Genomic DNA, 833 nt, shown 5'->3' with positions numbered 1-833 from the left:
CCCAAAAAAAAGGGATTAATTTTAAATAAAACAAAGGATAATAATCATATCTGGTCGTCCTTGAGTGACAGAAACTCACGTTCTCCAGACAGGTGCTGTCTTTGTCCTTGTTGAGGTAGTGGCGCTGCCAGAAGCGCAGCAGGTAATGAAAGTTGTTGAGCAGGCAGCCTGGGTACTTGTCGGCGTACTCCTTCTCCCGCAGGGCGTTCAGATAGAAGGGCAGCTTAGCCTTTCTCCTGGCCAGCATCAGGATCACCAGACTGGTGTTTAAACAGCTGACGTTCTCCTGAAGGGGAAAAGACGCAGCATGGCTTAAAGACACAGTTACAACATTTTGAAGTGGAGTTTTGTGGAAATGCTGTGAACAATAAGAATCTCACCTGTTGAAGGTAACACTTACAAAGACCTCAGTTAGGAAAAATAAAGCGTGACTGAAGTGACGAGCTAACGGAGCACTGCTCTGAACGTCTGGGAGTTTAAAATTATTTAAAGATGGTCTTGCTCACTCAGACTAGCGATAAGTTTGTATAGAGGAATTAAAGCAGAAAAATAATTGACTGAATTTTTTTTCTATACTTAAGAGGTTGCACGTCTGTACAATGATGATGGCACTCCAAACACATTACCCTTTAATACAAAGTTAGATTTTAGATACAAAAGTCCTGGGGAGGTCAGGCACGATGCAGGAGGAGGGGGTGAAGTATCAGTTCTGCTAACAAAAAAGGTTGAATCATGTCATCTGGACTTCGTTTTTTTGTTAAAAAGAAACGTTTCACCCCTCATCCAAGAGGCTTCGTCAGTCTGAGGCCTAGCCATCTGGTATTACCCAGAAG

At 43.0% G+C, this 833-nt stretch overlaps 1 protein-coding gene across 2 annotated transcripts in view; it reads right to left on the bottom strand.

The window, feature by feature from the left end:
• trpc4apa (transient receptor potential cation channel, subfamily C, member 4 associated protein a) overlaps nt 1-833 on the bottom strand; it is a 17584-nt gene that overhangs the window by 3942 nt on the left and 12809 nt on the right. For both annotated transcript variants that reach the window (XM_037679275.1, XM_037679276.1), the window contains exon 17: nt 80-286. In XM_037679275.1, coding sequence (XP_037535203.1) covers nt 80-286 — 207 coding nt within the window. The remainder of the gene's footprint in view (nt 1-79; nt 287-833) is intronic.

This window comes from Nematolebias whitei, chromosome 7 (genome assembly GCF_014905685.2).
Source record: "Nematolebias whitei isolate Nwh7 chromosome 7, NemWhi1, whole genome shotgun sequence".
NCBI classification, from domain to species: domain Eukaryota; kingdom Metazoa; phylum Chordata; class Actinopteri; order Cyprinodontiformes; family Rivulidae; genus Nematolebias; species Nematolebias whitei.
Note: the sequence above shows the minus strand (reverse complement) of the source record. Positions and strands in the feature narration are given on the sequence as shown.